The sequence below is a fragment of the Python bivittatus genome, unplaced genomic scaffold (assembly GCF_059951505.1).
Source record: "Python bivittatus isolate LINGU-HERP-01145 unplaced genomic scaffold, Pbiv_v1 ctg000690_np1212, whole genome shotgun sequence".
NCBI lineage: Eukaryota > Metazoa > Chordata > Lepidosauria > Squamata > Pythonidae > Python > Python bivittatus.
This window is the reverse complement of record NW_028277096.1, coordinates 11817428-11832425: the sequence shown is the minus strand read 5'-3', so window position 1 is coordinate 11832425 and position 14998 is coordinate 11817428. Positions and strand designations below refer to the sequence as shown.

The window sequence follows — 14998 nt, the reverse complement described above, 5'->3', positions numbered from 1 at the left end:
ATGTGAATTGAGCCAACATAAGGTTGATTCTTTAAGAAGGGTTCTTTCTGAGTGGAAACGCATGTTTGAATGCCGAGGTCCAGCATTCTCCATGTTGGGCTGGCATGATCTTCTATCTAAAAGAAAGAGAGGATACAAACCCACAGACTTGGAGATGGCAACGGTCTGGTAATCTGTATAAATGTCCATTTAACCAGAATTATTATCCACTTATCCTCCTAAGAAAGATTGCAGCCAGGTGACCATTGTGCCTGCTCCCCTCCTTGTCCAGGGGTGTACAGTGAGTGGATCTCTCATTATGGCTTTCTATTTTGAAATTAGTTTGAACTAGGCCCACCTTTTCCAACCTCACACCCTCCAGAAGTGGGGACTTCAGTTCCCAGGAATCTGGAAGTTGACAAGTACACATCCTGAGGCATCTTGTTTTGAAAAAGGCTGGACCCAATTGAGGTCCACCCTCAGCCCTGGAAAGAGTGATTTTTGGCCAGTCACTATCTCAGCCCAGCCTACTTCACAGGGAACCCTATGTATGCTCCAATGAGCTCCTGAAGGAAAGATGGTATATAAATCTAACAAATTATTTTAATCTGAATTAGACATGTTGGGAGATTAACAGCAAGGAAAGAAAAAGTATTTCCAAGCAATTGATGTTTTAACATGATATTTTTAAAGATGCAATCCACCCTTCTCATCAATGCAAGATGGGGACAGCAGGAATTAGACACAGACTCCATTCATACAACACCTTAAGCCACAAGCAATTCCACCCCATTTCAACCTAGTCTGTAAAACCAACCCAGCAGTCCCCACATAAGTTTTGGCCTCTGCACTGCTGATCTCTGCAGCTGCAAAGGCTATTGTATCTTTTCTGGGGAAATGGCCCTTATTATCCTTGTTTCCATGAAATCTGTTTATTTGCAGTGCAAAGGAAATTCATCTCACCCACCTCAAATCAGCAGGTGAATGAACTTTCCTGTATTTAGGGAATGCCTGGCAGAAGGCCAAGTGATTAATTGGTAGAAGGAATTCCAAAATTTTTAATTCAGTAAAATCTTTCCTGTTGATTTCTCTCTCTCCTTCTCTTTCTTTCTCTTTCTTCCTCTCTTTCCCTCTGTCCCTCCCTCTCCCTCTCCCTTTCCCTCCCTCCCTCTCTCTCTCATTCTCCCTTTCCCCACTCTGTATTTCAAGCCCATAGTCTTGGAAGACTATGCAAGTCAATGTATTGCTTTGATTGGTTGCAGACAGCTAAGAAAGCTTTTGCTTTAAAAGCTGGAATGAAATCTGCCTCTTCCCCCAAAGTTTGGGTTTAATGTTTTCTCTCCAGCTAAAATGAGGAACTCCAGAGAAAAATCTGACCTCAGTTGCTCACATCTCCAAGTACGGCTGAGAAAGTGAAAATTGTGGGGGGATTTGCCAGCTGGTGTAAACAGTACTTTTATTAAGTTTATTACAAGCCAGATATGAGTCATAAGAACATAGAAACATAGAATAGCCCTGCTGGAGCAGGATGAAGACCATATTAGTCCAGCTTTTGGTTTAGTACAGTGCCAATCAGATGCCTCTGGGGTGCTCATGAGCAGAAAATGGACATTCTCTGCTCCCACCTTTGTTTCTTGCAAGTGATAGTATTTGAAGGCATGTGCCCCCCAATCCGAAGGAACGCCGAGTCTTCAGTAGGTAGACCTGTCCTCTATTAATTTAGGATTTTATTTCCAGAGATTAACCCTAATCTCACTTAATACATGGAGAGCAGCCTTCAAATTTTTAATATCCTGCACCAGAGCATCTGAGGAGCGGGGGAAGTACTAAAAAAATCACGAGGGCTGCAACCCCATGACTGAAGCCCTGCTTCTTTTTAATGTGTGTTGTATATGCAAGATACATAAAAAGGGGCAAGTCTTCAAGGGTGTGGGTTGTGGCTGCCGTCTGACTCTTTGGACCGTTCCTCTCCTGTAGATGCCCCTGGCTTGCAGAATCGTTCTGCCTTCTCTCCTATTACCAGCATGCTGGAAGTTGTCATTCAGCCACTTGGAGACCTGCAGCTTTATCACTCCTGGAATATATGATGAGTGCTGAGTTGATACTGGCCCCCCTTGTCACTCAACAGCTTACGGATCTGGGATTGGCCCCATCCCTGGGTCTGTACAATAATGTGGGACTTCTGGAGACCTTTGATGGCTAAGCCAACAAATTGCTCAGCTGTTGCTCCAGAGCAAACTTTGCAAAGACAATATTTATTTATTTGTTTTTCAAATTTATACATGCTGCCCATCTCATTATACAAGTGACTCTAGGCGGTATTACAGATAAAAGCTATAAAATCATTTGTGTGTGTGTGTGTGTTAAAAACTACAGGAGAGTAAAATTAAGCCACCAAGTTAAAACTGCAATGCAAGCAAACAGTGGAGAGAGCATCCTCAGGCTACCAGCCACTCCCAGTGCCGTGAACCCCCACTGGGTCCCCCATGCAGGGGGCAGGACAAAACAAGCTTTTCCACCTGGCCTCTGGGGCTTCTCCCCTCCCTCCTGAAGTCACATTGCAGTACTGGCAGCAGTTCTCCAACCTTTTGGTCTCAGGACCTCTTTCCATTCTTAAAAATGATGGAGGACCCCAAAGAGTTTTGGTTTATGTGGGTTATACCTATTGATATTTATGGTATTGGAATTTAAAGCTGAGAAATTTTAAAATATTTCTTTGACTTCATGGACCCCCTGAAAAGGTCTCAGGGATCCCCAGACCACCCCTTGAGGACCTCTGTTTTAGAGCAATCGGAGCAAGGCTTTTGCTGCTGGTCCCCTCCCCACCCAAATGTTTCAGGGATTTTCCCCCTTGCTACAAGAGCAAATACAGCAGGACCGGTGCCAGCTAGAGAACCAATCTTTCCATTTCCTGGTTGGTGAAGTAGATGGAGTTTCTGTTCTTCCACTTCCTCATCCTCCCCAGCCTCAGGGAGGAGCAGTGAAAATGAAATTGATGCCGAGAGCAAAAGGGCCAGGGTCAGTAGTTATGTACAAGTTCAGTTCCTGCCATCTCCAGCCAAAAGGATTGAGCAGGAGAACCACTGCTAGTAAGTAGAGGTATATGGGAATACGTATCTGGTATGACATGTCTCCTTACACTGTTTATCCAAATCCATCTAGAACTGGAATAGCATTATATGCTATATTACCCATTGAAGCCCTTCTGGTGCCCCCCATTCTTCTGTGTTTGTTTATAATTTCCATTCAATCAAAATCCTCCTTAATGTTAATTGAAAGCTTCCTGTTTGGCTTTGGTTTTTCCATTTGCTTTATTGTTCTCTGGCTAGGGAGATGAGTGATTATCCTTTATATAATCAGCTTTTGTTCTTCCTGAGGTGGGCAGTGGGTGGGTGGATGGATGGATGGGTGGATAGATAGATAGAAAGGAGCTTGATTTGCGGGGGGGGGAACAATCAGTAACTGAAATAGCTCCCATTGCAATGACTGCAAGCTAAATGAAGAGCAACTAACTGGTAATTTCTCAGGTCTGAGCAATTTGAGAGGAGGACTAAAAGACTGCCTCAGGCAGGAGCGGAGCTGACTTCGCTTACTAAGCAGAGGCTAGACATTCATTTGTCAGAAAAATACTGGCATTTTGCACTGCAGTTTGTGAACTATGAAATAAGTTAGACTCTAGGTTCTAATTATGATTTATCTGAAAGAACACTGCCTTCTTTTTTCTATTTACATTCCTCTACTCCTTCCTACCCTTCCCGTCTTTCCTGTGAGCATCTTTAGTTTCTCAATACCTGCCATGACTTTGCTACATACAGTATGTGAGTCACTTTTATGCTGAGACAGACTTCATACTTGCCATAGAACTGGGTGCAAGGCCAGAGACCCCCATGCATTCTCCCTCCCAAACCCTGTATAGGTCACCTGGCTATAAAGACAGATCGCCTTGCCTCTGAAAATGCCAGCCACAGTTGCCAACAAAACGTCAGGAAATCTGTTGTCTAGACCAGTGTTTCTCAACCTCATTGGCCTTAAGATGTGTGGACTTCAACTCCCAGAATTCCCCAGAATCAACATGGCCTGGCATTGGGCAAGAATTAGATAAATCTATATTTTTTATTAAGTTTTTTAATTTTTTAAAATTTAGATTAATCATTATCTCCCAGTTCCTGCCTTTCTGACATGAGACGAGACCATATTAACCAATTAGTTTATTTTTAATTAATTTTAAATTGAATGAATGGAACATTTGCCATACTCTTTTCTGGAGCGTAGATCTCTGCAAGCCACTTAGACCCAGGACAGCGATAGATGTCTGATGCAAATCAGGATCAAGTCATGATCATCGTGATAACATGGAGTAAATGATGGAAATGACATAATTCTCATGATCTGCTCAATGATGTCATGAGCCATGTGACTTCACTCCTTCCCTCCATGCGTCCAGCCCATGGCACAAAAAACATTGCCCACCCTTGTTGTTGAATATATTAGTGGAAAAATCCAGTTGTGATGCCTCAAAGTCAGCAGAATGAATTATCCTTCCAACCATTTCTACTGACTGAATCTGGCTGTCCCTGAGCTGTGTCTCTCTGCCCGTAGAGACCGGTTCTGCAGTTGCTGGGTTTATGGCATTTTTTGTTTCCAGCATACCAAGCAGCCAATTGGCAGTAACTTCCTTGCCTTGGCACCTCTGATTTTCCAGAATCAAGAGAGAACTTTGCCTTTTCTTGTTCCTTCTTTGCAGAAGAACACAATGGAGACTTTTAATTCTTTGTGTCCCCCTGCTTTTCTTTCCATTTTTTCCTCTGTCTCTGGATTTGCTCCAAAGGAGGAAAATAAGATTAAAAACAAAAAACAAAAACGTTTTTCTGGCAGTCTTTTGGTCTCAGCACACTATTTTCCACAACTAGGATTCTTTGCCAGGGTTTATGTTCAAGCCAGAAACTTTGAAACAAAAACTAGGTGCTTTCTGATGTTTTTTTTAGCAGATCTGAACAAATCTGTACTTTTGCCAGTCAGTTGTGGTATACACTGCCGTAGTTCTCAGGTATGAAAATACAATTACACCCAGTGTTTTCACTATGAGAATTTTGACTTTCGATCATGCTTTCAAATGAGTCACTCGTATGCTGAACTTTTTTTTTCTTTAATACATGGGTTTCCACAAATATAAAAACTAAGAGAAAAGGACTCTTTGGGCTGCAGTTATCTTTACAAAATATTTAGGAAGATCCCTGAGGGACTGCAATGAAAGTACAGCTTGTATGTTGTCCTGAAAGATGAAGATTCCCTCAGACTGAGCTTCATTCCTGGAGAGGACATTACCACGGACATGCAGTTTTTTTGGCTACGATACAGAAACAATTTATATTGGCCTCTTCCAGAGATGTGTTTTCAACTTCCCAGTCTGGTCTGCAAGGATCTCCTGATGGTTTCCAGGTCCAAACTTGCTTAGCTTTTGGGACCAGTCGAGGGTCCCTTGGTGCTACCACGTAACTCTACTATCTTACCATGCCTTTCAGTTTGGGTCCAACAGATGTGACCCGATGGGCTGACCTCTAACAGAAAACCATACACCAGAGGGGCCCCACAGAGTGCTGTCTTTAACGGTAGAGGGCTGTCTCCTGAAGGGGCCTGCCCAGAGAGGACCATCCCCTCAGACAGACCTATTCAATAGAGGACTCCTATATGTACAGGACTGTCAAGGAAGCTTCCATGGTCACCTGGCAGGGGGAAGAAGAAGAGGCCCATTCATCCCTTCTCTCCCCAGTTTCTCTTGCCACGTATGGCAAGTTTCCTTGGCTTTTTTTCAGCTCTCACCCCATGTGAGATGCCAGTGGGAAAAGCCACTGGCAATTGTTCTCCTCAGAGCATGGCTGGGTGAGTATGGCTGGGTTCCTGGGATGGAGTCTTTAGCCACCATTCAAGTTGCCCGACCTAGGGTCTCTGCTGCAGAGTTGATCTACATAGGTAACCTGTCCCATGGGCTATTTCTGAATACCAATCTGCCAATATTCAGGAAGCCCAAATGGCAGGAAAGACAGTATACCGGTCTCCCAGTCTCCTGTAAGATAGGTAAGCCTCTGTCACAAAACAGCCAGCGGACAGACTGGTTGGGTGGAAGAATGTTGTGGAATGAAGCTCCCACAGTCCCCCCAACTTTCAACCTATCAGCTGAGCTTTTTTTGAATAGAGGTTTACCAGCCTTATAGGACAGGGTTCCTCAACCTTGGCAACTTTAAGACAGTGGACTTCAATTCCCAGAATTCCCCAGACAGCAAGGGTTTCTGGCTGTGGAATTCTGGGAGTTGAAGTCCACCCGTCTTAAAGTTGCCAAGGTTGAGGAACCCCGTTATAGGAGACTAGCAGATTGATTGATCTTCCTCTGCTAGTAGGGCATATTGGCAGAACTCTGGTCAGTTTCACAGCCTAATGCAGTGTTTCTCAACCTCAGCTTGCTGGCTGGGGAATTCTGGAAGCTGAAGTCCACCCGTCTTAAAGTTGCTAAGGTTGAGAAACACTGAGCTAGAGGAAACATCTTTAAGCATTAATTAACTTTTGACAAAATGGAAAGGGAGTTGATGGGACTCTTTGTGGCAATGTGCCCTTCTGATTTCCCTAATATATAAGTGGAGTAGAGAATTTCTTATATTCATTTAATAATATACATTGTAGGGAAAGCTCTTGTTGTCTGCTACATAGATATCGTTATATGTATTTTTCTTTTTTCCTTTCCAGTACGGGTAGCAGTGACCCCTACTGTATTGTGAAAATTGACAATGAAGCCATAATCAGGTAAGCCAGAGGCACTTTTTCCTTCTCCCTTCCCTTGTAGAACAAGAAAGGCTACAGAAGGATATATACAGTCCACCTTCCCTTAAGTTCTCAGAGCAGAGATACAGATGTTCCATTATGTCATGCCCTCATGTACGAGGTGTTACATGACTTCCATCCCATCCCCTCTCTTGGAGGGGTGAAAAAAATTTCTGTTTTCACATCGTGTGTGTTTTGTGTGATGTTTTCAGTTCCATAGCCCACCAGAAGCACAGGCTCTACCTGACCAGTTTCATCCTTACTGGGAATTATCAGATGTCAGTAGTCCTAGAAGAACATCTGGCTGCCAGCATCTGATGATTCCCAATAAGGATGAAATTGGTCGTGCAGTGTTTGCCTTCTGGTGGTCTATGGAACTGAATTAAACAACCTGTCTAGGGAGGCACCTGTTGTTTTCCCAGCCTGGTGAACTTTACTTAGAAGGAAGTTTGACATCATAGTAGCTATCACTTATAAGATGTTAGTTTGTGTCCATAATTTTTTAGTCTGATTGTAGATCAATAAAAAAAGAAAAAAGTCAAAGTGAACCTACTTAACTGTATTAATTCTGCTACTGATCTCTGAGTGGCAAAATGATCTATCCTTCTAAGAGTTAACTTGAGGGAACAGAGCCCAAATCCAACTCTTCCTTCCCTGTCTGCTTAATTAGTCGAGGTGGACTATTCTGTAACCTTCCTAACCCCTTCCCTCTCCTACCCTGAATTTGGAAAATGATCTGGCTATTTCAGTCTCCTAGACTCTAGTAACATCCTCAACCCCTATAAGTTTTGCCTGTTTAAAATAAATTAATAAAATAAAGTACATCCTCTGATCTGGGGTCAATACAGAAGGCTCTGCTTAAATTGTATCATTGTCAAGAAATACAGGTAATTCCTGGGTTAAGAATGCCTGGTTTAAAGATGACCCATAGTTAAGAACAGAGCCTCTTGTAGCAAAATTCAAGTTAAATACACAGTGATTTGGGTTAAATACACAATGGTTCAAGTTCATTACACAATACTATTTACACAGTATTATACAGTAATACTGTTCCAGATTACATACAAATTTGACTTAAGGACAGATCTTGGGAACAGAACTCGTTCTTAAATGGGGGAGTACCTGTACATTGTTGTAAAAAAACATTTTTTTTAATGTTTGTTTGTTTTTTAAAAAAACTTCTGTTATATGCCTCATCTTGAAAAAAATGGGCCTTTGATTGACTTCCTCCTTCCCACAGGACAGCCACAGTGTGGAAAACTCTCTTTCCTTTTTGGGGTGAGGAATATGAAGTCCACCTGCCTCCCAGTTTCCGCTGTGTGTCCTTCTATGTGATGGACGAAGATGCTTTGAGGTACAACATTGCTTCTTTTAGAGTCTTGCTTTCTCCTTGCCCCCTGCCTTTAATGACAGTGCCTCGCATCATGAAGCAGCTGTGGGATGACCTCCCTGCTGAGCCCATCTGCTGCATTGTTCATTTTATAAGAGAGTAAGAAAAGTCTCTTTCAAGTGGGAGCTTGGCCCCTGGTGACTTCATGGAGACATCCCTGTAGTACAAAGTCATTTGAGATTATCTCCTTCTCCTTCTCCTTCTCCTTCTCCTTCTCCTTCTCCTTCTCCTTCTCCTTCTCCTTCTCCTTCTCCTTCTCCTTCTCCTTCTCCTTCTCCTTCTCCTTCTCCTTCTCCTTCTCCTTCTCTTTCCCCTTCCCCTTCCCCTTCTCCTTCTCCTTCCTCTCCTTCCTTCCTTCCTTCCTTCCTTCCTTCCTTCCTTCCTTCCTTCCTTCCTTCCTTCCTTCCTTCCTTCCTTCCTCCTCCTCCTCCTTTCTTTTCTCCTCCTCCTCCTCCTCCTTTCCAGTCTGGCCTACTTCTCTGGAATTCCCTGCAGGCTCCCTCATCCAAGAACTCAGGAGGTCCCACCCCTTTAGCTTTTCAAGTTATCTGAAAGAAACGGTTGTAGTGTGAGGTGCTCCTTTTCATCCTAATCTCTGCTGCCTCCCTCCCTTGCAGCACTAGCTATTTTGTGACCAGGGATCACCGTCAGTCCTAATCAGGCTTTTAGGGGTAGGATTCTTCCCTCTTATTATTTTTTCTAAAGAGGAGAAAACTGTATGCAGTACAATACCAATCAAAGTGGGTGGATAATTGCATTAGATAACGTTTAACCACTAAGTGGCATCAGATTTTGTTGGTTTGGGAATGGGTGACTGGATAGAGAAGAAGTGTCCTGTGTAGACTTTTTAAAGAAATATAATATAGGTTCCTCGCAGGTGTTTCCTAGCATCTCCAGGTAGTTGGGGAAACAGCACTTTAGGGTCATGTGAAAAGAAGAAAGCAAATACTTTGGCATAGAAATAAATGGTTAGAAGACAAGAGCTCAAGCAGAGTCAGGTAACATTTTGAAAGAGCCAGGACATTTTTCGGGAGCAGCTCTCCGTGGTACTAAAAGCACATAAAGATCATTGTACAGGCCATTACCCAAAGAGGCAGGGAACCTCTCCTGGTTCCCCCCTAAAATAATACAAATATATTTTCAGCTCTAGGCTACCCATCTGTATAATGTTGAAGTGCTCTGGGGTGACCTCTTGGGTTGACGGTGACTCTCCATTTACCTTGTCTTCTCTTGTTTGTCTTCCTCGTATCAGCCGGGATGATGTCATTGGGAAAGTGCGCATCCCCCAAACTTTGTTGGCCGAGCATCCGAAAGGTGAGATCCCCTCTTGGCTGAGAAAGACATCTATTCTTTTGAACGAGTAAATGGAATGGATGCAGAAATGGGCATGTTCTTTCTTTTCCCCTTCTGAATCCACTATTTGTGCTGTTTCCTGTGCAGGTATCGAATTTCTAAAAGCCAAATGATCCATACCTTCCCTTTGCAAGCACCAAATCTAATTGATTTGCCCTGATAAAGAGGCAGGCTGAATATGCTTGGAGGAACCCATCTCATCTCACTTCATCCATGGGTGTCATGGTTAAGGCCGGCAGAAGAGGTTTTTAGCTCAGAAGAGGAGAAAGAGACATAGCTTTTGTCAGCACCCAGATTTATTGGATGAGTTCACACAACTTGCTAAACCCAAGCTAATCAAACAAAACTGCTGTATCACAGAACACATTGTGCTCCATATTATACCTTCATTTGATGTTCTGGTTCGCCTTTTGTGTTAAGCTAATGGTTGGGTTCCCACAATACTCTGAACACAAAACCCCACTTTAAGCCTTGTTGTGTGAATCTAGCCTTATGGTATCATCTCCTGCTTATTGTTTAGACCAGTGTTACTCAACCTTGGCAGCTTGAAGATCTGTGGACTTCAACTCCCAGAATTCCCTAGCCCCCATGCTGGCTGGGGAATTCTGGGAGTTGAAGTCCACACATCTTCAGTTTGCCAAGGTTGAGAAACACTGGTTTAGACTTTCCTTATTTTGTTTGGCTTTGCTTCAAGTTGTATTCTTCTCCTGTTCTGCACTGCACATAACCATCATGCATAAGCCTTGGGTGCATTTCTGGAAGGAAGACCATAAACTGGGATGGAGAACAGGTGGTACCCCCAAAACTTTAGGTATGGCCCTTGGGGCTCCCCCTGAACAAAGGGAAAGAAATACACAAGAAGTGGTCATATTCACTCCATAGAATTAATATAATCCATTTTTAATATTATACATTTAAGTTCTCTTCAGTCAGGGTGTGTTTTGCCCTCCACCCTCTATGTTTTGGCACCCGCTCTTCCCTCCCAAGTCTCCCATGGCTGAGCATGGCCCTCATTGGTAAAAACAGCCCTACAGGTTGAGAAGACACTTCCCCAACTCTGCTGAGTTGGGGCCACCAATCCCTCTTGAAAGTCCTACCTCAGCCCCAATCAGGGTGAACCTCTCTAGCTGTACAAGCTTCCTTTTCCAGATATAGGTAGAGCGCTCTCATATTGTGTTAATGTAAACCTGTTTATTTTATAGCTAATACATTCTATTCCTATACTGTATTAACCCTCTGTTGACATAACTATTTCACTCCACTTAGTAGGGTTAGAAGGGATGTACTGAGACATAGATCAGTCAGTTCACATGTCTTGCGCTTGAGAAGACTTTTAGATACTTTTAGACTGTTGTTATACATCTCCTTCATGTTTTCTTTTGCAAACTAATCATGTTCAGCTCCTTTGACTTCCTCAGAGGAATGGATCAAACTCCATATCATCCCAGGAGTTCTCCTCTGATTCAGCCTTAGTCCCTCCATATCCCTTTCAAACACATTGCCCAGAACGGGAACCAATACTCCCAAGTGTAGTCAAACCAACACAGAATTCAGTGGAACTCTTACTTCGCATAAGATGAGCACACTGTTATTGCAGCTCAGGACTGTATTTGCCTTTTTAGCTGCTGCATCACCATGCTTGCTCCCATTCAGCTGACGGTACACCAGTGCTTGTAAATCCTTCTAGATCCTTCTCCCGTGCTCTGTTGTCCATCCAGTTTCTCTATTCATGCTGTCTTCACTATCCCAGTGCTGATTTAGATGCTGTATAATACAAGGTCCTGTAGCTTCTCTTCTCAGTCAAAGCTGACCAATAATCTTCAGAGGTGCAAATATTCTTGATTGCCTCAAATGTAGAGCAGAATTTCCTGCTTTTAGCATCCCAGTTACTTTTCCGATTGGTACTTGCTGATCTGTCATTCTCTGTTTTTCAGCAGAGATCCAGACCATAGCAAAGGATAGATTTAGAAAAAGGAGAAGCAAAGACACGTTTCCAGCAGGATCCTCTTTTTGTGCAGAGAGTGTTTATTTTATTTTGGTCCTTTTCTAGTTTCTCTGCGAGACAGGAGCTAAAGAGAGAACGTGCGCTGCTTACTCAGGAATCGGGGGATGTGTTGGAGGCACAGTGACTCATAGTTGAGATTTGGGGGCAGGGAGCAATTCTCTCTCTGCAGCTAGAAGCTGTTGCTGAGGCTGAATCTGAAAGCTCTTTGAGGGCTAAAAGGGGCATAGAATTTCCTGTCTTAGGATTCCAGTTCCATTCTCCACCCGAAAAAAATTGCAAAGCCGGTTGATCAGCTTGGTATCAGCATGTGTTCTAGCCTTGCAATGGATTTTATCAGCTCAGAGTTTTTTTGTTTTTGTTTTAAGTGGGCCTTTGAGTCAGTCTTGACACCTGGCGACTGCCTGGACCAGCCCTTGCAGGTTTCTTGGCAACATTTTTGGAAGAGTTTGCCCTTGCCTTCTTCTTCCTAAGGGCTGAGAGAGAGGGACTGGCCCAAAGTCACCCTGCTGGCTTCATGGTCTCCTGGTTCTAAGTGGGTTACGCCACCTGGCTAATCTGCCTTTCCAAGAGAAGGGAGTAAGCACTCTTCCTATTGTTACCCCGACTTCCTTCTTGTTTTAGGTGGGATTAGAACTGGGAACAAATGAGGACACACAGTGGCTGGGTTCAAACAACGCCATTAAATCGATTAAAAAGGGAGGAGACAGGCTATGCTTGGTTCCTATGAACCTTGGCTAGATGTGTGTGTGTGTGTGTGTGTGTGTGTGTTTTGCAAACCCTGCCTTTTGTTTCTACTTTATGGTTCACTTTATTGTTCAGACCCAGAAAATGAGTCACTTCAGTAACCAGGCGAAGCGTGCCATTGGTTGTGGGTTTTTTGCTACTAAAAGGGCCACTAGGCTTGAGTCGTGAGACAAGACAATGTCACTGGCTGCTAATAGAAGGAGGTTCACAGAGCTGAAAAAGACTCAGTTTCATTAAGATTGGATAAAAATGTTTTAAATAAATAATCAACCAAAGTGGAAAGAGACCTCAGAAAACTGCCTGACTGATCAACTGCGTATTTGTCCTCTGCTTCAACATTGTGCTGACCTGTCCTACCATTGCAGCTTAATTCAGGGTGGTCCATCTGTGCCACCTCCAGCCCCCGCTTTGTGATCCCACCACACTTCCAGATCACGCTGCTGTTATTCAGTGATCGGCCAGGGTCAATTCATGCTGTTTTGGAGGGGGGAAGTTTTAGGCTGCGAATGAAGGGGGGAAGTGAACAGATTGATCCAGTCCTTTTGGTGATGTCACAGAGTCACTGAACAGCTTTAGGCCATGCTGTGGAAACAGGAGGCACAGTGGCAGCCCCAGACATCTTATTTACCCCTGGTCAGCCCCACTAGGTAGACCAGATCAGGAAATTTACTCCACAGGAAGGTGAAAACAACTTTTACTGTATTGAGATTGGCTATAATAGCAGAATCTTGCAAGTCTGATTAGGCTGCACCTCCTCCTTCTTCCCATATTTCAGAGAATTAGGGAGGTTCTGCCTGAGTCGCTTCCGAATGTTATCTCATTGTTCTGGACTTAAAAAACCTTTCAGCCCCTTTTTCCTCGGTAACCTCCTGGCTGTCTACACCTCTGCCTAGTCTGTTGGGTCAATCCAGCCTTTGTGGTTGTATGCCATAGGGGATAGCCTAGCATTTTGTGCAACTGTATTGTGTTTTATTCAGTAATCCAAGATTAAACGACACATGACTTTGTGCAATGTGTGTAAACCAGACAATAGGCAGAGAATCTCCCTGGCCCATCCTACCTCACAGGTTGCATGGGGATATAACTGGAGAAGGGAGTAAATGTATGCTGTCTTGAAGTCCAGAAAGAAAGGCAGCATATAACTTTAACAAATGAATAATAACCAAGTTATGGGGTGAGAATGAAATGTCAAGAAAGGGTTTGGCAACCTTCTTGAAGTCTGACTTTGTACCATCCCTGCAGGGGAGACTCTGCTGTTGTTCTCATCTCGCACATTGGTTCCCCCCATGCTCCTGTTCTTAGGCTACAGTGGTTGGTTGAACCTCACCGAAATTGACCCAGATGAGGAAGTGCAAGGAGAAATCCACCTGCAGATCGAGATCACCGGTGGCGATGCTGCGAGGAAGCTGCGCTGCGTTGTGTTTGATGCCAGGTAAAACTGCATGGCCAGGGAAGAACAGGCGGACTTGCAAGGAGGCAGCACTGAGAATGTTTTAACTCATTGGAGAAAGAAAGAAAGAAAGAAAGAAAGAAAGAAAGAAAGAAAGAAAGAAAGAAAGAAAGAAAGAAATAAAGAAAGAAAGAAAGAAACAAAGAAAGAAAGAAAGAAAAGAGGGAGGGAAGGGGAAGGAAGGAAGGAAGGAAGGAAGGAAGGAAGGAAGGAAGGAAGGAAGGAAGGAAGGAAGGAAGGAAGGAAGGGGAAAGTAAGGGAAAGAAAGGGAAAGAAAGAGAGGTCAAAGTGATGGGCAAGTGGTCAAGCTGGATGATCTCTAAGTTTATGTAAGGTTCTTAAAATAAGCCATGCTGGATTGGACATCCAGCCCAGCACTGTTTTCAAATGCTAGCCAGCCAAATACACCCAAGAAAGTCACAAACAGAACATGAGGGCAAGAGTCTGCTCCACTGTTTGCCATCCAGCCAACTAACAGTTTGCAGGTACACTATGTCCGAACATCAGTGCTCATGGACCATAGTTGCTGGTTGAACTGTATGTTTTCCTCCTTATTTTAAAACCATTTAAGCCCACATAGCAAGTGGTACCTGACTAACTTTGGCTGATCTTAAATAAGCAAGACCAGACATGGTTAATACTTGTATGGAAGACTACCAGAAAACCCCAGGGCTGAAGGCTAAAATAGATTTTTAAAAAAAAATTCTGAAAGAAGGCCATGACAACCCCTATACTGGTACAAAAAAGAGAAAGAAAGAAAAGATATGTCCATGTAGACCAATGTTTCTCAACCTTGGCAACTTTAAGCTGTGTGGACTTCAACTCCCAGAATTCTAGGAGTTGACGTCCACACAGCTTAAAGTTGCCAAGGTTGAGAAACACTGATGTAGATTGCTGGAGTTGAGCTCCCTTTCAGGAATTCTGTAGCTTTACCCAGCAGATGGAAGGTCTTGCAACCTTGACTGATCCTGAAAAAAGTTAAGCAGGGTCAAATCTATTCCTGTTGAATGACTGTTCACTGGAAATCCAAGGCTTGTAAAGCTCCAGAGGAAGACAAGGAAAACTGCTTCCATATTTTTGCCCCAAAGTCTATGTGATCGCCAGGAGTGAGGCTCAACTGCATTTCATAGGAGCCTTGACCTAAGCCTACTCTTACTGCAATGTGCAATGATCACTAATTCTGTTGCTTTGTTTTGAAGTTTGTCTCCACTAGGGTAGAAATAAATACCAGGAGAAACACGTGAGGGAAATTTTAATCATTCTG

The 14998-nt window shown here is 43.5% G+C and overlaps 1 protein-coding gene across 3 annotated transcripts in view; it reads left to right on the top strand.

The window, feature by feature from the left end:
- The window catches only part of LOC103068216 (ras GTPase-activating protein 4), a 71829-nt gene that overhangs the window by 24954 nt on the left and 31877 nt on the right, over nucleotides 1-14998 (top strand). For 2 of the 3 annotated variants that reach the window (XM_007421781.4, XM_088152297.1), the window contains 4 exons: nucleotides 6718-6774; nucleotides 8033-8146; nucleotides 9435-9496; nucleotides 13527-13716. In XM_007421781.4, coding sequence (XP_007421843.1) covers nucleotides 6718-6774; nucleotides 8033-8146; nucleotides 9435-9496; nucleotides 13527-13716 — 423 coding nt within the window. The remainder of the gene's footprint in view (nucleotides 1-6717; nucleotides 6775-8032; nucleotides 8147-9434; nucleotides 9497-13526; nucleotides 13717-14998) is intronic. The other variant, XM_007421782.4, reaches the window with a different exon arrangement.